The following is an 18615-nucleotide window of genomic DNA, read 5'->3' as shown; positions in this document are numbered from 1 at the left end:
AAATCAGTCAGCTCAGTCAACTGCGGCAACACTCTTGACTTGCAGGGTGCTTATGTTCAGGCAGTCTCACCTGAAATGTCTTTGGGTCGTGACATTGTGCACACAAGGTACTGCACGACACTAAGAGACTTTTTCAAGGCCACGATTTCAATTAATCTCAGAACACAGGGATTTGCCTTTTCAGTCTTCATTGGAGAGCTGGCTGCTGAAGGGATCACTGAAGATGCAAGTCCTTCACGATCTAGAAGACAGCATGTGAAGTTTTCAGTTCCTGGGTTTTGTGGTGAAGCAGGACAAGTCCTTCCTCTTCCTGACACAGTTCACTGGATTTCCTGGAGCCTGCCTGGAAACAATATTCAGCAAAAGCTTGTCTCCCACAGGAGCACTTTTCATGCAGTGGAAAAACTGGTCAGGCAATTACAGGCAGGTCCTGTCATCATGTTGAGGACACGTCTGGCAGTTCTGAGCCATATGGCACCCTGCACTTGTGTTCCCCTTCATGTAAGGCTGTGCATGCATCCCTCTGCATGTCTGACTCTAGGAACAGACCCTCCCAACAGGGCTGTGACTGTTCCTTCGTGCTATTGCCCCTCTGTTTTTGGCTGGACCACCTCCTGCACCCCAGCGTCTGCTAAGAGACGGAGTTGTGTTTGCGTCCTTCGCCTTGAAAGATAATTACTGATGTTTCTCAGCCCGGACTGGAACTTCACCCCGGCAATCCAAGAGCCTCACAGACTTTGCATTTTGTTAGCTGGGATTCATATCAGTGCCAAATGTGTGTTACGAGTTCTCACGCTGCCTGAGCTTGCCCAGGTGATGGCATATTTACATCATCACATCAATGGGCTGGATGGAGCAAGATCCCTGTACTGTAGTTGACCTTCAGGACTGACATGCTCAGCACTAGCGTCAGTTCACTACCAAGCTCTTATCCCCCTCCCTCCTGGAAAGAGGAGGGCTCTCCTGAAAACTGCAGGACTCTGAAGTCCTAGCATTGAGCAAAGCTTGGCACCATAGGACAAGCTCAACATTTATATGGCTGCAGGATGAGGTAGGGCATGAACATGCCTGCAGGTACTGATGAGGCAAAATTGGCATCTGGAGAGGCGCTTGTAATAAGAACACCTGCAATACCAGGGTATATATGGGCAATATATTTCAAAGAAGTGTGGTCACTGGTAAATAATCTTTCTTTCGGTAGCCAAAAATGGTAATGTAACTGCACTTATATGAGTAAGAGTTACCTTGTTATCTGGTCCTTGTGTAGTGAGAAGTGAACCGTTTGTGTCTTTTGTCATCCAAGAGATTGATTAGATCTGTGTAGGCTGTGGGATAGAAGATACCTCTTTTTTATAGCCCTCAACTTTAAAATAGAAATAAGATTGTGTGTTAGGCAGCACACAAAGCAGAAGCATTTCTCTAAGTCTAGGCAGTATTTTGTTTCCTCCCTAGATGCCATTAATGGGGGTTTTTGCTTCGTATAAAAACACTCAAACTGTGGGGTGCCTTTGTCACCAAATTTATCAGAATGCAGAACTACAAGATCTGATAGGTCTTTTTCTTTACTAAATTCTGTTATGTTTGGGGTATTGTGTGTCCGCTAAGTACCACATCAGGAACTTGTTTCTCCATTCAAACCGTGTGTGACAAATGCAGTAAAATTATCTGTTGGTAACATCTTCACAACCAGTTGTCAGTTTTATTACCCAAGTCAACAGATTACTGTTTATACATGCCTTTACTAAAATACTGTGTTGCCAGTGAGGAAGAACATAAGTAATAATATATAGCAAAAGTTGGCACAGCTTAAAATACAGTTAACAAAATACCCAGTGCAGACTGAAGTAGAGAGAGTGTTTGAGAGTTTCGCCAAAGCTGCAAAAAGAATTTATAACAGAAATCTCTGAAATTCTGTCAGTTGGAGCCAGAGGTGCAAAGCCTTAATAACAAGTAAGTACAGCGTGCTCCTGCGTTGTTGATACTCCATGTTAGCAGCAATTCTGCTTTAAGCGATTAGCCTCTGTTCAAAGCTGAGTTTACTAAAATTTGAACGTCAAAATACCTGTGTTTTACTTAAGGCAATAGCTTTTACTGTTATGGAAAAAATTGAAGTGATAAGGCTTGGTTGATGAACATAATGATTTTAGAACACATTAATTAACAAGAGAGCTCACAAGTGCCTATTTCGAGCAGATGGAAAATGCAGGAAATCATCAGAGAGGTAATTGCACTGGTTATGGAGCCAGAAAAGAAGGGAAGAAGCTCCTGAAGGGAAGCTAAAGGGGAAAGGATCTGATAGAAAAGTTGCCAGTCTCACCTTACTGATCAGGTCAGAAACCTCACTGTGGGAAAAGAGAGAAGGTGCAAAGTGGGGAAAAAAATGTGTATAACAAAGAGCCAGAATCTTGCCCATGGGAGATGCTGACTTCTCATCTTCTTGAAAAAGAAGGAAATGGCACTAACTGCATTGCAGGCGCGAATTAGCTGCTGCCGCAGGAGAGGTGGCATTGAGGAAGACTAAAGCTATGGGAACTGCGGAGAGCTGTGGATAAAGAGCCTCAGCGATGCCAGTAAAAAACATCCAGCATCAACCATGCAGGGGCTGGATGCAGAAAGGTTGTCAGAAGTATGCAAGCCAGGCGTGACAGCCGGTACGCAGCCAGCTCTGGAGGGAAGAGGGCTGAAGAAAAATACATCTGCGGAGGAGAGTTGCTAGCCTAAGATCGGAGGCAAACTCATCTCGATCAATAGCTGCTCTTTGCCGAGTCCGGGATCAGCACTCTGCATTGTGGCACACCGTCTGATCAACCTGTAACTGCTCCTTAATCGTGGCAGACCAACAGCCTGCAGGTATTTTGATGAGTAACTGTCTAGACTAGAGTGATGCTGTATAAAAAGGAACATTGAAGTAAAAAGCCATATGAACCAGTTTCAAAAATGCAAAATGCAGTTTGAAGTGGACATCTTCAGAGACAGGTCCAGGCAGTGCTACAGCCTCAGAGAGTAGCCTGAAGGACACGTTGCTTAAATTATGATTCAGAAATGCTGCTGAAGCAACTAGCGGGAGGATCAGATGGATAGTCATTATCTTCTGTCGCCTGTTCACGCGGAGACTAAGGCTTTACGTAGTCGCTCTGCCTTTATCCCCTCTGCCATTTGAACGCTGTGGTCGCTCGCAATGAAATCCAGCAGAAAGCCAGGATTCTTGAAGCTGGGGAGTTACAACTTCCATGGCATTGGGTACCAGGTAGAGGATCAGCAGGATCCCATCTTGCTGCAAGGAAAGCAGTGGACGCCGTCAGAGGACCCACACAAGTGAGAGGCATCGTCAATACTCCAAGTATTCGTGTGGCTAACTGGCCACATGCCCTGCGTGGGATATTTGTATCTGGGGCCCCGCAGATGCTGCTGGACCAGAGAGGTGAATTGGGGTATTAGCAGCCCAGCGTTCTTCTGTTTGATTCCTTTTTCGTTTTCCTTTGGCCCTGTGGATCTTTCCAGTAATTGCAAGTTGCTGTGTTTCCGCAGCAGAGCCCCAAACCTGTTGTCTGCCTCGTGTACTGTGCAGACTTTAAATTGCAAATAAACTTGATAATAGACGAGAGGAACTGAGGAAGACTGAATAATAGGACAAGATCAAGACTTGGATACTACAGTGCTGAGCAGCCTCACAGCACTGATAACAGATAAAATCAAATTACCTGAATCTGGGTGTATTTCACAATTAAAAATAATGTTTTTAATTAAAATAATTCCAGTGGAGAAGGAAGTAAAATATACAAAACGTTAGCCAAGTTTTATGCTCTTTCCATAACTTCATGTGCATCTGGTAAAACACACTATAAATCTGAAAGCTGCTATTAAGAGCCCGCTGTCAGGTTTCTATGAAGTGCACTATATAATACCCACTTTGTTACATTCCTCTCAATAATAACATGGTCCTGTCACTCCCAGGATAGACATACTGCGCTGTGCCCACATATGAATCATCAGGAAGAGGTAGAAAACATCAAGATTAGATTTAAAAAAAAAATGCTGAAAATGCTCTTTAATTTGTTCTGGTTCTGATCTATTTGAGGGTGTATTTATGATGGTAGAGAATCGCCCTCTCCGTACAGCTCAGGATGCTAGCAGACCTGAAGGCGAAAGATTCTGACGACTGCAAGATTAAACCGGAGCTCTAACACCGAAGGCAGCGTGTGAGACAAACCCTCCTTCTTCCAAACCTGGATTTCAGTGTAGGGCATGGTGGGGTTAATAGCAGAGCAGGTTAGACTGGAGTTGTTTGGAGAAGGAGGAGATGGGAACAGATTGCTAAGGCACAATTACACTAAATGAAGGAAGCTCGGGCCACACCTGTGCCTGGGACCCGGCGCTTGCAATCCAGCCCTGATTGGATCTCCAGAGACTTCCAGGAGGTAAAGTGTCAATTAGTGTAATGACCCTGGACTTTGTCCACTCCGTTCCCTCATTCTGAGCGTGGAATAATTTCATGTACGCTGGGGGATCTCTTTTAGCAAACTCCTCACAACGCCACCTGCTCACCCTCTCATTCTTCTAGTGCTATTCCCAGCTCTCCTTCTGCAGGATTGTTGAACTAGAATATAAAATGCAGCATGCCCCGGAGGCAGCAAGGTCTGGATCTTCCTGCAGACAATAATGCCCAAACACCTGTATAGATAATATCATGGTTTTTTGGAACAGAGAATGTAGCAAGTCCTGCCCTCACAGCCCAGTCCTGCATACGCATTCAGGGAAATGATGGGACTCCATCTAAGAGTAAGAGAGGTTCCCAGCTCCATTAACAACTCAGACTGATTACCGTGAAGTAATTATCCCCATCTTACACACAGATTAAATGCACTCTTCTCTTGTAGATTTTGTCTCAAAATGCACTTCTTGCGGAGGGCTGGAGACAGTTTTAACCCCCCGTATGCAGTCAGTAAATACTTTACAAATTGCTGCATGGATATTGGATCTTGGTGCCCTTTGTGGAGCTAAACAGATCTGTCTGAGCAAAACCTGAGCTCATCAGTGAGGAATGGGGATCTCTGTGGGGCCAAGACGGGGAAGGCAACCCCCACCACCAGCACGGCTTTGTCTCTGCGTGACTCCAGCTTCCCGTGAATGCCAGCCCTGGGGCTGGTGCCATCCTGCAGGCATTGCAGTCCCCTGCCATGCATGGAGACTTGACACTTCCTCTGGATGAGGAAGGTAGTTCCTGTGTTCAACTGAGGCATCTGAAGACGATCTGTGATGATCTTCCAGTAATGAATGACGCCTTACAGCGCTCGAGGTCCGTCGCTGTTGTGTACTTCAACACAAGGAAGACAGCTGCAATCGGATATGTTTTAAGCTAGTGTCAACAGGTTTAGCCAGCTTAAGAGCATGTTAAGCCCTACTGAGACAAGGTTTATAGGTTAGCAGTATGACTCGGAGCATAATCTATACATGTTCTTTAGCTTTAGCCAGCTTTGTACTTATGTGAGAAGTGTGAGGTTTTATATGTGCCAAGCCGTTTCTATCGTGCTTTGAGGAAGTCATTCAGCCTGTGCTAAATGCTGAAATAGTCTAAAAGTGTAGAAGTTGCAGAGGAGGGCAGTTCAAAACCACCAGGAGCTGAGGTTAGGCCAAGATTTCCTGTCACTGCTGAGCTAGCTGAAAGAGCCAGGAGTGTCCTGAACATGGGAATTAAAGCAAGAAGATGATTTAAATGACTTGAGCCTACTTTGTTACACTGCGGCATTCACGTGTCTTAGGTTGCTGATGAGCAACAATGCCGTGGATAAATGCAGCAGTTAAGATTATAGCAAAAAGATTTTTTTTCATTGCAACAGGACTGGCATATTTGGAGCAAAAAGCAGCAGTCATGACAACATATTGTTTATCTTTCATCCAGACCACAGCTGTGTTTTCCACTGGTCTGTCCAGATTATAGCTAATTTGGAATCCTATGTATGAAAAGCCGTTTCGATGGATGAAATTGGGCTATCTCTTTAGCACTTAAATATTTGCGAAGATGCTGTGGAGCTTAATTAGTTAGCAGCAACATTTTATCTTATGGGTCCACTTCCAAAAGAAGACGTTAAATGCTGGACAGATGACACAAGTATGTGACAGAAATAAACACATTAGATAGTTACAAAAGCAGCAGTAGGAGGCATCAAATGATTTGATATCTAGAGTATCTGTTAGACTCTAACAATTGATTAAAATATGTATTAATTCCTATTAATCCTTCATGTGAGGATCTTAATGAAGTGTGATTAGCTCGGGTTTGGAAGAGCTTTCAAATCCTGGCACAATAGGTGCATTAGAAATCTAAACCACTGAAATACACGTGTCTCCCTAAGCTGTGTTTCACCTCCGTTTCCATCACTATAGTATGTAGGCTTTAAAATGTTTCTGGCTCCCCCATTTCATCCGGTCTCCAGCTCAGATGTCCAACATGCTGTGTGCATCCCTGGTCCTCGCCTGCGGTTTTAGGCAGCATCCCTGAGTGTGTTTGTCTCTGCAGCGTTTGCTCTCCGTGTACAGGCTCTCCCGTGTTCGCTGTCCTCTGCTTGTCAACACAGGTTAGCTTTAAACCCTCTCTGCCTCTTTTAAAAATCTGTTTTGATTTTTTTCAAGCATGCTGCCGGGCTGGCAATCCTCTGCGCTTGAAATGTGACCAGAAGGCTTCCAGATAAAATCTCGCCAAACTGAAAGGCCATTGTGCCACTGGGATGCAAGACTCAGAGTCAAGTGATTGCTGCCTTGAGTGTCCTCATCAGGGTGTGAGTCAGAGATGATGGTCTTTGGCAGCTCCCAAACTTCTGCCCGTCCCGCCATTTTCAGCAGAGTCTTTGGGGCAGTGCAGGAGTAAGCAGCTGGCTGCTGCGAGAGCTAAGGTGGGATGCGTGGGGAGAGGAGCAAGCAAATTGGGGAGCTTTGCAAGAATAGTCTGAATTTCAGGGTGGTCCATACCGATCACACAGCCGGTCCCGGTGATAGCCTCTCCACCAGGATACAGCTAGCTGGGTGTGAGAGCAACAGATTAGTTTGCTCGAGCTTGTCATTTCCAATTCCCTTCCGGTTCTCTATCAGCAAAGCTCAGGCCCATCCCCACAATCAGCTTCTCTCTGGATGGTTGCCGAGATGTGATATTTATAGGGTTTACTGGAAACTGTTGGCACATTACTGGGCTTCGAAATGTGATTGTTTTTCAAAGAAGGAAATTAGCTGGAGTGTGGGGCTGGTGGCCAGCTTGGACTGTAAGCAAAGGGAGCCTGAGGTCAGGACGAAGCTGCATTGTTTCTTTTATCTTCAGAAGCAATTTGCCGCTCTCTGTTTTTTAAGTGACTCTTAACGTGATGGGCAAAATGAGATCATTGGGTAGTAATCCTCCATTTTAGATATCCTTGAAGTATTAGTGAAGTACACCCTGAACCACTTAAACAAGTACCTACTGGAGTAATCGGGTGGATAAAAATCTGGTAATTTATAACCCTGTATGAGGGCTTGGAGGATGACATATGGGTCCCAGCTTGGAATAATAAAGCTGTAATGGAAGAATGTAGATGGGGCAGAACCCCAGGGTGGATGTTGCGAAATGGAGGAGGTATTCTTGTCTTGGACAAGACACTTCTATTCTTCTTCTCCATCTTCCTGTTTGCATAATATTAGTTCATCTTACTTGGTGACTGTGAAGTTTTACTAGCCAACAGTTGTATTTGAAACCCTTAGCTTGAGAACACGCTTGAAAAACAAAGTGTTGACATTACCTTTGTTTCCCTACTATAAATGCCTCTGTGTGATGCACGTGTGCAGAAAAGCACTTGAAAGAGAGGAGGATGAACGCGCAGAGAGCTGGGTGACCTCTTGGGTGACACACTGGAAGGATCGCCTCGGCAAACTTGTTTATGTACTAACGTGTCTGGCAAGGTGTTTGTCCTGTGTCTAGGAAGTCTCCCTTGCTAATCATTTAAGGCACAGCTCAAGGACAACCCCAGAAGCACCCTTCTTTGTACATGCCATCTTTGCCAACAAGATCCCCCTCGGGAATCAACACGAGCTCACAGCCTATCTGCCCAACTATGAAGCGACACATTTGGGGCCGCTGGGACTAGCAGTTTTGAAAGCTGAAGCCCCATGCTGAGATGATCTGCCAGGAGCCACATGCTGCTTTGCTGGGGAGGGCAAGCCATCTGCCATCCTTGCTGCCCTAAGCAGAGCAACTCAGACCTGCAGCCTCCAGGCCCAGCCAGGCTGGACTCTGTCAGCCCAGATGTTTCATTCCCCTACGGACCTGTGGGCAATTAGTGTCAACTGCATGTTTACATACACTTCTCCTTTGCTATGGCCCAGAAAAAGTCTTCTGACCTAGCTTAGTGACGTGGACGCTGTAATGATGCCGTGTATGAAGCCCCACTAATAACATCTGTATTTTTTTCACGTTCTAGTTTTGCCAGCGATGAATACCAAAGGGCTATGGAGCGAATATCTGTCGTTGTCCAGCAGCACAAAGCGACCATGGTGCCAGGGGAGCCACAGCTTAACGTGTGCGACAAGGCTGTCATGGTGAGTAATTAAAGCATAAATATATTTGAGAATCCTTAGCTTAAAATATATTTTGTAAAGGCTTAAAAATGTCACCTAATGCTGGGAAGGGATGGAGAAGAGATGCACGCTCGCCCGTTTGAAGGGCTGTCTGGCTCTTCCACAGAGGAGAGGGCTGTTTGTTACCTGTGGAACGCAGCGGCATAGGAAGGCTTGTACAAAGTGAGTGGGGTTAGGTCTACCAACATGCTGTGATAAACTCTGTCTTCCTTCCTTAGAGATACGGCAGTATCTACAGCTGTAGATCCTTCTTCTCCTTTCTAATCCCCTTCTGCAAATCTCAAAAGTCCTCTATGTTTTGAGTGGTGGGACTGGGACAGTGGCTTTTTCTCAGTGATGTGTGAGAGTTCTCTTTGGTCTTGCTCGGTCTCCTTCAATTCCACCCATGCCTGACTTTTCCAAAGTCTTTATGGCTTGAAACATGACAAACATTTTCAATTCTGTTTTCTGTTTCAAATTGCATGTTGGAAAGTTGCAGCTGGGCTTTCCTGTCAAATGCTGCTTGGTTTGTTGAGAACCTGGGAAAGAAACTGGATGGTTTGTAGGAGGTAAAGTTGTCAGATGACAAGAATGTGTGTAGTCTAAGGGGATGTGCGTGTAGACTGACACAAAATAGTAACAGGCAAAATCTTTCTGACGCTGAAATAATCTTCTGAAACAAACAGTCAGTACCTGCTGCTTAGGGTCTATTTCCAGCCAGGCAGAAAAGTACAAAATGTGGAGCTGTGTCTCCTTAGTAAGAAGGCAAAGATCTTTTTTAGCTTTGTCACATCTTTTTATTTTTGGATGTTAAGTAGGAAAAAGATTTGAAGGACCATTGTTTCTGTGTTGTTTTCTTTCATTATTCAACTTTTCCCTTAATAAATACTGTTCTGTGCTCCTCTGGGACCTTTTGGGTTCCGACACTCTCCCCAGTGCCTGGCTGCTGCCAGAGACCTTCACTGGAAAGGCATTTTTTCAGTGCTAATTCCAACTCCAAAACTGGTTCATACATTGTAGGCATACTCCGCTGTTCTGCAGCTACCCTGGTGCAGTGTGCTTAGGTGCTGTGAAAACATTTGGTATCCCTGTTTGTGAACACCCGGTGTCTTTGGGTTGCATGATGGAAAAAGTGCTGGACTGGAGGTCCCATACTTGGTCCCGTACCCCAGCCCTCTCCTTGGGCCTGTTGAGAGTCAGTCTTCTCCTAGAGCATGCCTCTATCTCAGTTGGGTAGAAGTTTTGCACACCCTGGGCTGCCACTTCTGCTTTGGCTACGGCAATGTCCAGGGCTGGGCCAAGTCCAGTTATGCCTGCCTAATCTATAAGCAGAGGCAGCTAATGACTGCTCCGATGCTTGGCCAAGCTCAAACCAGATCATTCAGGCTGTCTGAGGCAGGAAGCCCTCCCCAGTGGGCTGGGGGGTATTCTAACCCCAGGAGAAATCTTCAAATCCCAGCAGGAAACTTTTTTACATTGTGAGTTTTCTATTCTATGTAAGCTCCTAACAGGCTAATTACACAGACACAAAACTAAAATAAACAGGCACCAAATTTTGGCCTTTTGAGACCAGAGATGAAGATAACCAAGCCTTTTTGGAGTGATAGTATTGCTGGGGTTGATCGGACCCTAAATCTGTCTTTGGAGGATGCTGGGAGATAAATGGCACCTACTAATACTATGCCCAACACTGTCTTCTAAATTCTGTCAGTCATTTATTTGATATGGGCATTTAATATCCTTTCTGGGATAGAGGAGAAGAATTGTCTTTACTTATCCATGAGCAAAGCAGATGGATGGTTTTGTAGCTACTGCAGTATTGGGATTGATGTAAGCGCAGCAGCATCAGCCCTCCTGAGCAGGGGAAGTGTTTGCTGGCCCATCTGTGGTGTGTCTCACCAGCAGCGGAGATGAAGCTCCCGCAGAGCCAGTTCTGCTATGTTTTCCTCCTGTGGAAGTGTAGGAGAAATTGCTCCATGCAGTGGAGCCGCGCTGGCTTGACTGCGTGTTTGACTTGTAGCACACATGGTGTCCTCAGGGCTCTCAGCACTTATAGATCCAGGAAAGCCGACTTGGACTGCGAGACTGAAGTAGATACGATTTGGTTTTTTTCAAAAGAACAAATATTTCATTTGTTTCTTTGGATCTCTGTTGCTTCTACAGTGTGGTCAGTGTGCTGGTTTTGACTGGGGTAGAGTTAATTTTCTTCACAGTAGCTAGTATGAGGCTATGCTTTGGATTTGTGCTGGAAACAGTGTTGATAACACAGGGATGGTTTCATTATTGCTGAGCAGTGCTTACACACAGTCAAGGCCTTTTCTGCTTCTCACCCCACCAGCGAGTGGGCTGGGGGTGCACAAGGAGCTGGGAGGGGACACGGCTGGACCAGCTGACCCCAACTGACCAAGGGGCTATTCCACACCATATGGCGTCATGCTCAGCATGTAAAGCTGGGGAAGAAGAAGGAGCGGGGAGACATTCGGAGTGATGGCGTTTGTCTTCCCAAGTCACCGTTACACGCGATGGAGCCCTGCTATCCCGGAGCTGGATGAACACCTGCCTGCCCATGGGAAGGAGTGAATGAATTCCTTGTTTTGCTTTGCTTGCGTGCGCGGCTTTTGCTTTACCTGTTAAACTGTCTTTGTCTTTATCTCAACCCACGAGTTTTCTCACTTTTACCCTTCCGATTCTCTCTCAGTCCCACTGTGGGGGGAGTGAGCAGGCGGCTGTGTGGTGCTTAGTTGCCCGCTGGGGTTAAACCACGACAATCAGGCATCTGAAATTTCCAGGGGTGGTTGTGCATTGTAAAATTGAGAAACGGATTTAGAAAACATCATTAATTGTTCTTAAACCGTCTGGAGCCCTTCGTGCAGTGAGGTGCCTTCCGCCAAAGCTCCCCTCTGTGGTCTGCTCCTTCTGCAGAGATAGCTGGTGTCTCACTGCCATCTGTTGTCAGCTGTATGGAATAGAAACCTGCTCCGGCATTTTTTCTGGGGTTAAGCTTTTCTTTTACTCTATAGGAATTTAATTCCAAGAAAATGTAAATTACTTGAAGGATAAAAATAAATAAAATGAAAGGCAATAGGTCAGAGCTGAACTGACCTTTAATAGGCGACAGCAGGAATCTCCCATGGATGGATAGACCTTGAGAGAGGGAGGGACAGAGAACGAACGCAAAAGATTTCTGAAGGCAGAATGGGGATTGTAACCTGCCATTCACATTACCGCAGTCCCAAATTTTAAATGATAAAACCCCAATGAAATTGAAAAAGTTCTTTTATCCAAATTTCTTCTGTCGTTAATCCCTTTGGAAACTGAGGTTTGCAGTGGGTTGCCTTGCTGACATTGTTTCTCTGTTGTACACATATTGGAGAAAGGTAGTTCAAGAAACATGGAAACAAGGGAGGCAAGTAGTTTTGGTCTGCATGCGCTGGAGTAGTTGTCTTATAAATGCCTCCTTACTCCATCTGTTCATTAATTCATCCATCAAAATGTTCATTAAAATACAGGCATTCTTCTTTCTCTCTCACCCTTGGCCTTCTGTTGCTTTTTGCTTGTTTCCTCAAGAAAGTGTATGGATATCTTAGTGCTAAGAATGATAACTCTTTTCTGGATCCCAGGAAAATTGGGGATTTCACCAAAAGCTCACGGTCTGGTTGCTCCATGCTACTACAGGAAAGAGAGGAAGGTGATCAGAATTCTAGCAGACTGCATTTGTACAGGAGAGACCACTGTATCCCAGAAGAGGGAATCATCTGCTGCAGAAGGATTTGTAGTCTTTCCTAAAGCTTTTTTTTAATAGCATTTGGAGTTGGGAAGTTGATGAGCCCAGGAGCGTTAGCTGCAAGAGGAGTTTCGTTTTTCAAGCAGGACACAGGAGTGTCTTTGCGAGAATCAGAAAGGGTTGGTCAGGGTTAGGGCTCAGCAGATACTTGGTATGAATCATCTTTCTGTATATTTTGTGTTTGTTTTTAACAGAATTGGTCTCCTCCAGGCTGTGAGAAGCTAGGGAAGTGCCTGAAACCGCCCAAGTCTGATCCTAAGAAGTGCTTTTGGCCTCATTGATCTTCTCTGCAGCCCTCAAGAGCTACACAGAAAAGCCATAACCAACTGGACATATGGTTTACAAAGCATGTCTTCTCATGTTGGCACTCCTGTTTACACAAGAAGGGTGTGATGTATGTATGATATCATCATTTGCTCTTCCAAAAGGGCCAGTGTTTATATTGCTAGTGCTCAGGGTTTAGCCTGTACTCTTCTGTTGTTTTAGTTTTTTCCGTAAATGGTAACTTTTTAGTGAAGACTGTTTCAACTGTAAAAGCTCTCTGGACAACCACAGCTCTGCCACCGCCTCAGAAATGCCATGGATATAGCTTTTCTCTTGCTCCTTCCAGCCAAGCTTCTCTCTCAAATCATTGCTCATTCGGATGCCCAACAGCAGCCATGGAGGACTGTTCAGGAAACATGCAGCCGCCAGAAAACCCTGCCCAAACTGCCCTTGTTTTGTTTGCCTGTAACTTGTTGATTTAACATTTGATTTCCATTGTGAACTCTGGACACCAACTTGTTTTTCCTTTCTTCCTAACCTTGCGAGTACTGGGTGCAGCTGTACAGCCCTGACCAATGCTGTGCATCGCTGGGTGCAAACAAGTGCTCCCTCCTGTTCCCGACTAAGGCGTTGGCTCCAGGGAGAATGCCCTGCCTTCCTTCCATCTGTAGCTGCAAACATTCCCTAGGGGATGGTATAAAGAAATTTGAAGATAGCGTTCATGTAAGTATTGCCTTGTTGATGGTGTGCAGGATGTTCTTGGGGAGCTGGGGGTCAGTTTTTCATTTCAGGGGTTTTCTTCATTTCCAAAAATCTGGGTCCAAAATATGGTTTAAGTCACGCTTCTAGTCTCATGATCTGGGCTCAGCCAACTGCAGCCTCAGAAATGCTCGTTTACATCAGATGTTAACTCTTGACCCTGTTTCCAGTGTACGCTCTCTGAGGAATTCTCCTTGTGCAAACTTTCCACAGCCTGTGTGTAGCACTTCTTTAAACAGAGTTCATGGTAAATGCCAATCCTTTGCACAATTTCACATTGCAAATTTCTCAGCTGCTTTTGAGCCCATTTCACACCCTTCGCTATTGCTAACAGACGTGTCTCAAACAAAACTGAGCAAGGTTACTCTGGGGCTTCAGGGCAGTAGCTAGAAGCAACCCTGAACATGCTGTTTGCACCACCGACAGCTCCGCTTCCGCTGCTCCAGTGTTTTATGCAGTACACGTGCCCTCTCCGCATGGCGTTGTGCTGCCTTGGGAAAAATCGAGGTGCTCTGTACCTGTAAACAGCCCTACTTCCTTCCCAAGCAAAGCTTGGGGCTGCCTTGAGACCAGTTGAGAACTCTGCTTCTCTGGTAACTGCTGTGCTCCTGCCTGCTACGGGCTTCTCAACTTCTTGTTCTTACCCGCCCTGTAATCCCAAATGCTCTCATTCTCTCCGTTCCCATGGTTTATGCTACCTGTAATCCCCTCCACAGTAATTCCTAGCGTATATCTCATGAAGCTGGATAATCCTATGAGATTGTAATAAGAACAGCACTTGAGTCGGCTCTTACTGTTCCACCTACCAGAAATCACAGCCAACATTTCATCGGCCGGCAGAGCCTCTGAAATTCACTGTTTGCGCATCTGCAAATGGCGTTTGTTTATAGTCCAAATGTCTTAGATGCCTTATGATGTTCCTAATTGTCCCTCCAGTATATCAAGGCATTTCCAGTTCATCCATAACATTTCTCCTTGTTTTGACATAGTGTGGATAGCTCAAGTCTTGAGAGATTCTGATCAGCCTGTTCTTCAGTGATGCTATATGAGAAGGACTGGTAGGAGGACTTGCAGCAGTCACGTGCGTCTGCCAGCACGGGGGACCGGACAAAACCAATAACTTCCCATTTTCTGGGTGCTGTCCACCTCTGCTTTAGTGTTTCTGTCACCCAGAAGGGTTCAGAGCCCTGCAGTTCACTATTATCAGCAGATAAAGATACTACCAGCGGAGGGAGTCTGTCACTGCAACTCCCTGAAAATCGCTGTCAGCCCTCAAATAGTTATGAACGTGTCTGCTGCGAATTGTAACAGCGCTTTGTCTTTCTACGTGCTGCTTATTAAGAGATCACATCGCAGGATCGCAGCTCATCATCTGAGCACTAGCCCGGACACGTTTCTCAGTTCTTAGCATTTGCAGTATGCACATCCTGAGCGTACTGGATGCCTGCTACCCCGTGTCCCCTGCCTGCCTGGCTGCCACTTCATTCTTTACTCTTTCACAGCTTGCAGTTTTGAAGATACTGCTTTTCCCCTGTCTGTGTAACTTGCTTGGACAAGCCATCCTGTTCTCAGCGCACACACAGTCCTCATTCCTCATTGAAATAATCTCTCAGTGCATAGATACTGGATGTAAACTTCGCACTAGAAAGCTGACTGCTGTAAGTGAATTGACTTGATGTCTGTTTATTATCTGCTTCATGTCCATTTATTATAAAAGATCAAAGCTTAATGTGAAGAAGCTACTGCTTTAAATTTAAATAAGAATAGTAGTTTGACAGCTGGATAGCTAGGAAGAATTTTAAATCGATGCCTTTCCCAAAGATGTACAGATTTTAACATTGTGAGATGAAGAACTAATGAAGAAAAATAAACTAATTTATCAGAAACGCATTACATGATTTGTCTGTGCACACCTGTGAAACAACTGAATAACACCTTGCTTCGGGACAGTCTCACAGATACGCCTTCCACATCATGGGACTGACTTGGGTTAAAAATAGCTTGTTTTGTTTTCCCTGTATTATTTTTAACGTGGATCAATTTCCCAGCCCACACAGCTGCCCAAGTACAATTCAGAGGCTGGTGCAGGGACCAGGGGCGTAAGTGGCCCGAGGCTGCGTCCACCAGCACAGCCGCAGGGATGATCGCTGCCAGCCTGCAGCCTTAGCGTGGGGCAGCTCAAAACCACCGATACACGCCTGGGATCACAAAGCAGCCATCATCTATTACCACATCTGCCCTTAATAATTATCCTGAGCCTCTGATCTGAAGTGGGTCCGTGTGATAGTTGCCCGGTTTTGCGAACTGCCCGTACTGGGGCAGGTGTTGGCTTTGCAGGGGCTGCCTGCGCGACCTGCCTGGGGTTGTGTGTGCAATAGCGGTCGATAGAGGAGTGGGTCTGGTGGGGTTTACTGGCCGGTCGGGAACCTGCAGCAGTGAAGCTGGCTTGTTGGTGGCTTCCTTTCTCAAGCTGCAAGACATAAGAGCTAAAGGAAAGATGATGTCTGTCTAAGACTGCTTCTATGTGATGTTCCTTTCTTTATATTTAAATACATCTGCTAAACGCTAAAAGCTTAATATCTGCTTGGGCTACGAGTCCAAGGAATTTCTTTCTTGCCTTTAATTTCCAATTAGCTGAGCCTCTCGAGTCTCCCTGCTCTGCCCCTGAGGCTGTGTTATCATCCGACTTTCCATGCAGAGAAGCTTCTGAAATTGATGTAACTAATAATCGTGGAAAAAGTCCTACTGCATTTACAGTCTATGGCTGCAAAATGGAGCCTTGATTTAAAATCCTGCAGCGACAAATGGATTATTTCGGTGGCAAATTAGTCTCTGTGGACCAACAATTTGGGGATCTGAACACTGGAATTGGAAACCAGAAGATCAATTCCAAACACTTAGAGGCAAGGTTAATGCCCTGCAAACTGTATTGAGTGCAGTGATGAAAGATAACATGCCTCTGCATTTTAAATGGGAAGCTGAGGAACACAGTAATAAAAGTGAAAATGGGCCAGTTCGGAACGAGAGCGAGCAATACCCACATATTTGCTAATAAAACATTACGCTGTGTCTGGGGACTGAGTTTTCAGGCAAGTGCTGAGGATGACAGTGGGCTTTTACTAAAGAAACTGGAACTAATATCGCCAAGAAGGCGGCTGTTGAACTTGGGACACTCGCTGCCGCGTGGAAGCTGCCAGTTCTCGGTACCTGCCGAGTCGAGCCTTTCCCGAACGCGGTGGACAGCTTCCAAAAGCCTCCTGGTTTCGCGTCAAGTGAAGCGGACGCGATGAGGATCTCCCAAAGGTTGGAGAATACTCTTTTTTTCCAGTGAGGACATCTTTGCAGTCACCATGTGAAATAATTTTCATGAAGAAGGACCTTTTGGAGGTGAGAATGGTTTGAATCGGGGCTTTGGAGGGGAAGGCAGTGCTGGGAGGCAGTTTATTGTCTGCAGAGTTGCCGGCAGCCTCTTCAGCACAGCCAGACGAGAAATCTCTCCCCAGGGATCTTGCTGTTGTCCTCGGCACTGGGAAACTTTACAAACTACATGTACTTTTACTCTCCAAGAGTTACTCTTGAGTACTTGTTCAGTATCCAGATAACTGTTTTGCAGTTAGAGTGGCTTGTTTTCCATTTCTCTTAACAGTTATAATACTTGGACATAGACTTTTGCTTTTGTTTTCTGATAGTATTTGATGCGAGTTTTTAATCTGTTATCAGCAAGCGACACGGCGGTGCCTCTTGAATTGAACTGTTAGTTTTTAAGAACAGTTGTAAGGGAAGAACTGAAATCTCATTTTAGGTTCTTTTTTCCCTTTGGAAACTGGCTATTTTAAACACTGAGAAAAGACTCCATTTGCCTGTTTTCTTTATATCCCCTTCCACCGTTTATAGTTTTGTTGTTGCTCGAAGTCTAGTTCGGATTATATAAATCCTAAATAAAGGTGGATCCCTAGCCAAAAGCCTGTGGTCTCTTAGGAGTGTAAAAAAACCTCTGCCATCCAACTTCTCAAGAGAGCCAATCTGGCAGCTCTCTATGCCTTTAGTCCCTCCTGGAGTCACTTAATACCCTTCTGGGCAATATGTAGGTTGGTAGCACGATTCCCATCTGAAAGGGATAGGGGCTGAAAAGCCCGTCGGCCCGTTCGCCAGCAGCGGGGAATGCGTGCCAAATCTATTAGTTCTGGATCGGACTCAAAATCCCCTCCTGGCTTGCCCGGCTGGCCAGAGAGAGAGGGGTTTGTGTCTTCTCCAGGGCTGGATCCATCCTGCTGCAGCGGGCAGGAGGGGCTGTGTTCAGCTGTGGAAGGGCAGAGCCGGTTCTCGATGCTTTCGCCTCTTTTAGGGGGGACAAAGCTAGCTTGTTATTCAGTATGGACGCTTCGGTCCCGAGCCCAGGGAGCTGGCCGGGGAACTGCGTTCTTCTGCTGTTGAAATAAGATATTTCAGATTTTTAAAAAAATGGGTTTAAAGTGCATGCGTTTCTAAAGCTGAAATTGAAACGAAACGTTCCAGCGGATTTGAAAGGAAATTTTCATTCTCATTTCCCCTTGTGGGGTATGTTGAAATTTTGGGCATTTTGTTCCACTTCACACTGAAGTTTTAAAATCCGTAACGGAACAGAAACTTCCATACTCAGCACAGCTCTTCTAATTGCGTGGTTAAGCTGATTAGAGCTAGCTCTCAAGCTTTTATACCCCCAGTTTTTGTGTTCACCAGCTAATAACATCTCTCATATCAGGCTCTGAAAGTACTTTTAAATCACTGATTAGGTCTGTGTCCAAGAGAGGCAAAGCCAGTGTCCCCCTGCTACGGTACCCTCGGGGGGGCCCGATCCCAGGCGGTGGTTCCTCCGCCAGGCACAGAACAGCCCTAAACCTCTCTGAGCCGCAAGCGGATGTCAAGACACCTCCCCGGTGATATTCCAGAGCCGAAGTCCTTTGACATCACATTTGGAAATTGGTCCTAGGAAAGTTCTTTTCAGATGGAAATTGCAGTAGGAGTCAGCACTGTTGTTTGAAAGGTTGAACAATTACAGGGAAAACTACTTTACTTCGGATGTTAAAAACCAGTCCGTACTGATAGGTGCAATTCATATCCTTTGAAATGGAGGATTAATGAGGTGAAGTTCTGTCAGAGATCTGAGAAATGTTGTTTTTTAAACCTGAGCTGGCATGTGGCGTAATTTCTGGCAGCCGAATCACTGGAAGTCCTTGGTGTAACCTTTATGC

The 18615-nt window shown here is 45.5% G+C and overlaps 1 protein-coding gene across 4 annotated transcripts in view; it reads left to right on the top strand.

Moving 5' to 3' along the window:
- Positions 1 to 18615, top strand: part of GALNS (galactosamine (N-acetyl)-6-sulfatase) — a 52709-nt gene that overhangs the window by 33987 nt on the left and 107 nt on the right. Inside the window, exons 13-15 of one of the 4 annotated variants that reach the window (XR_012044118.1) lie at positions 8442 to 8559; positions 12556 to 13348; positions 16019 to 16771. Coding sequence is in view for 2 of the 4 variants with exons in the window: in XM_072872487.1 (XP_072728588.1) it covers positions 8442 to 8559; positions 12556 to 12642 (205 nt within the window). In the remaining 2 variants the exon portion in view is untranslated. Of the gene's footprint in view, positions 1 to 184; positions 1702 to 8441; positions 8560 to 12555; positions 15395 to 16018; positions 16772 to 18615 lie in introns of those variants that run through there. The other 3 variants (XR_012044119.1, XM_072872487.1, XM_072872488.1) reach the window with 3 other exon arrangements.

Source organism: Ciconia boyciana, chromosome 9 (genome assembly GCF_034638445.1).
Source record: "Ciconia boyciana chromosome 9, ASM3463844v1, whole genome shotgun sequence".
In the NCBI taxonomy this organism is placed as follows: domain Eukaryota; kingdom Metazoa; phylum Chordata; class Aves; order Ciconiiformes; family Ciconiidae; genus Ciconia; species Ciconia boyciana.
The sequence above is the reverse complement of the archived record's forward strand: the minus strand, read 5'-3'. Positions and strand labels throughout refer to the sequence as shown.